The sequence below is a fragment of the Sinocyclocheilus grahami genome, unplaced genomic scaffold (genome assembly GCF_001515645.1).
Source record: "Sinocyclocheilus grahami isolate Dianchi unplaced genomic scaffold, SAMN03320097.WGS_v1.1 scaffold12.1, whole genome shotgun sequence".
NCBI classification, from domain to species: Eukaryota; Metazoa; Chordata; class Actinopteri; order Cypriniformes; family Cyprinidae; genus Sinocyclocheilus; species Sinocyclocheilus grahami.
This window is the reverse complement of record NW_015505191.1, coordinates 3,228,764-3,231,802: the sequence shown is the minus strand read 5'-3', so window position 1 is coordinate 3,231,802 and position 3,039 is coordinate 3,228,764. Positions and strand designations below refer to the sequence as shown.

General features: G+C 38.6%; 1 protein-coding gene across 1 annotated transcript in view; it reads right to left on the bottom strand.

Annotated features, from left to right (window-relative positions):
* phldb1a (pleckstrin homology-like domain, family B, member 1a) overlaps nucleotides 1–3,039 on the bottom strand; it is a 32,463-nt gene that overhangs the window by 4,037 nt on the left and 25,387 nt on the right. Inside the window, exons 13-15 of the mRNA XM_016289382.1 lie at nucleotides 1,471–1,540; nucleotides 1,115–1,358; nucleotides 295–385 (exon numbers count right to left, since the gene is read on the bottom strand). Of these exons, the coding sequence (XP_016144868.1) occupies nucleotides 295–385; nucleotides 1,115–1,358; nucleotides 1,471–1,540 (405 nt within the window). The remainder of the gene's footprint in view (nucleotides 1–294; nucleotides 386–1,114; nucleotides 1,359–1,470; nucleotides 1,541–3,039) is intronic.

The following is a 3,039-nucleotide window of genomic DNA, read 5'->3' as shown; positions in this document are numbered from 1 at the left end:
AAAAAAATACATACAAATACATAAAATACACAGTGCGGTGCGGGGTGACTGGGGATGCATGAAAAAATTATTCAGCAAGAGATTGTCTGAGTGAGTATTACTGTCGGAGAGCTTGTTAAGATCCAGCCTTTCATGTCTATCACTCTTTGTAGGTAAGAAACAATCTTTAATGCAGTAATGCCAAAGGGACCAGGGGCTTCCTTTTTAAATTCATGAAAAATATCTCTTTTATATGAGAGACAGGGAGAGGGATAGATTATATTTCACAGACAATTAAAGATTAATGGTACTCACTCGACTCTCTACCAGTCTGGCTTTCTCCTGCTGGGCCTCCTTCAACATCTTCTCCATCTCCTCCAGCCTCAGTCCTGCCAGCCCATTGCTGCTAAGGGAGAAACACGCGGTTACTGTTGCTGCGGTGCTTCCAGTGGCAGAAGACGACACTGCGGGCCTGAGTGCTCACTCAAGACAGATCACAACAGCCTTCATTCAAATTCTACTGAATATTACAGGCTACATCTTTCCTAAGCCCTAGGCAACCACGTTTTTGCCACAGGTTAAAAAATTAAAAATCATGTGCATCATGCTCCTTCCTGCTGGGTCAGGAGTATGTGATTTTTTCCTATTTCACTTTTAAGTAAGGACCTACATGCTTTTTAAATGGACCTCGTTTACCAGCTCAAAGGAAAAGGTTGATCGAGGGTGAGCAGGGCTGCAGGAGTTTAAAACTGCTGAAACATCTAACCGAAATGTAAGAATGCATGGTCAAAGATTCTCGTCCAGACTATCGATGCTGAAAAGTAGGGCAACATCAAGAGAATGTTTTTTCATGACTTCAACATCTGACGAAACACCTGAAGCCTCCCTGGCTCCAAGGAGCACATACTTTAAAATGACATTCTGTGCTCGTTCTGCCTCGGGACAAGACCAAACTTTGAAGACGAGAAGAATAGCGTGTCTCTTTGTGTCGATGTATGTGTTGTCATGGAAACAACCCAGGAACTATTCTGGGAAAAGGATGAAAAAAAAACATTTATGGGGAAATTGGGCAGCGTGACCCGTTGTCAGGGGAATGGAGGCAGAACGAAGGGTTCCCTTGACAACTGTGTCTCACCTTTCAGGTGAACAGGCGGAGTTGTTGCCAGTAGATACGCTGGTCTCCACGCTGTCAGAGCTCTCCAAACTCAGAGTGTCATACGTTGACTCTCCAGCTGGGGGTGCTTGGTGGTGCAGAATGGAGTGGTGTACCATGGGAACACCTGAAGGTAGGAAAGGGGAGTGAGAGCCCTGTGGTGCCCCCCAGTGGCCCTGTTTAGGATCCGTAGGCCTGATTCTGGAATCATCACAGGTATAGAGCCCTAGAAAAATACATCCAGAGAAGTATGTCTACAACCACCTTTATGTTATATGGCACAGCAACTTAAATTATTCAACACACACTGTTTACAAACTAATATGAGTGATGGCTACCTCTGCCTTGTAGATCCAATTGTCTCTTGGAGTCTAAGTCTAAATAAGCAAGAGACAGATCTGGGAGACTCTGAAGATAAAAAAAAAAAAGAGATAAATAGAAAGTGACATTTGAAAATATTTCTACAGTTATAATGGAGCAACAGTGGGGGGTTTTGTAGTCAAACCACAGCCTTCATCCGTCTGTCTACGTACAAGACATTGCTCAGTCTAATATTTGAAGGATTAAATACACATTACGCGTCAGCTTTGTCTTTGAAGTAAGAAGAATTATTGTTTTAGTCCAACTGAAATCAAACTTTTAAAGTTAATAGAAACCTACTGATCTAAGGGTAAACATAAAAGAGTAATACCTGTAATAAGTAGGAATAGAGTACAACAGTCAGATTCTGAAGTAAAAATCCCATTCATTTTCTCCATAAGATAAATGTATGTATCTATCTATCTATCTATCTATCTATCTATCTATCTATCAAGTTCTTTCTCTCATAAAATCTGTTAATTACTGTCTTGTACCGTTCTGTTTTGTCCAGTTTTCAAATACTTTTTTTTTGCCTCAAATCAAAGTCTATAATTTTGTAATTCACCCCATTGCTAGTTAGATTGGTTCATAACTAATAACTGGTTCATTCTAAGGGGGAAAAATACTCAATACTCTTGCACTCTATACTTCAGCCATGCAAAAGGGTTCGTTCACAAAAATGAAAATGTCATGTCGTTCCAAACCCGTAAGACCTTTGTTCATCTTTAGAACACAAATTAAGATATTTTTGATGAAATCCGAGAGCTTTCAGACCCTCCATAGAGAATAGGTATGTAACGATTCACTCAACTCACAATTCACGATTTTGATTTTACGATTCGATTCACGATTTTTTTAACAAAATTAGATTTAAGGCAAATTATAAATTAAATGTGTCCTTTTATTATTGCTTGGACAAAATGCTGCACATTTCTTTGTGAAATTGAAATATAACACTATAATAATATACTAATATAGCACTTGCATATTATTGCTCTTTTGTTGGTGTTGATTGCTTCTATTGTCCTCATTTGTATGTCGCTTTGGATAAAAGCATCTGGTAAATGACCAAATTTAAATATAATGTAAATGTAAATAACAAAACTAAATTGAAATTTTAAAACAAGCCCCAAATCAAATAAATACAGTCGTGGTCAGAATTATTGGCACCATTGGTAAATATGATCAAAGACGGCTGTGAAAATAAATCCGCATTGTTAATCATTTTGATATTTTATTTTAAAAAATTCACATAAATCTAACCTTTCATTGGAGAATAAGAATTTAAAATGGGGGGGGGAAATATCATTATGACAAATGTTTTTCTCTAATACACATTGGACACAATTAACGGCACCCTTTTATTCAATGCTTTTGAAACCTCCATTTGGCATAATAACAGCTCTGAGTTTTCTCCTATAATGCCTGATGAGGTTAGCGAGCATCTGACAAGAGATCAGAGACAATTCCTTCATCCAGAATCACTCCAGATCCTTCAGATTCCCAGCTCCATGACGGTGCTTCTCCTCTTCAGTTCACCACACTCA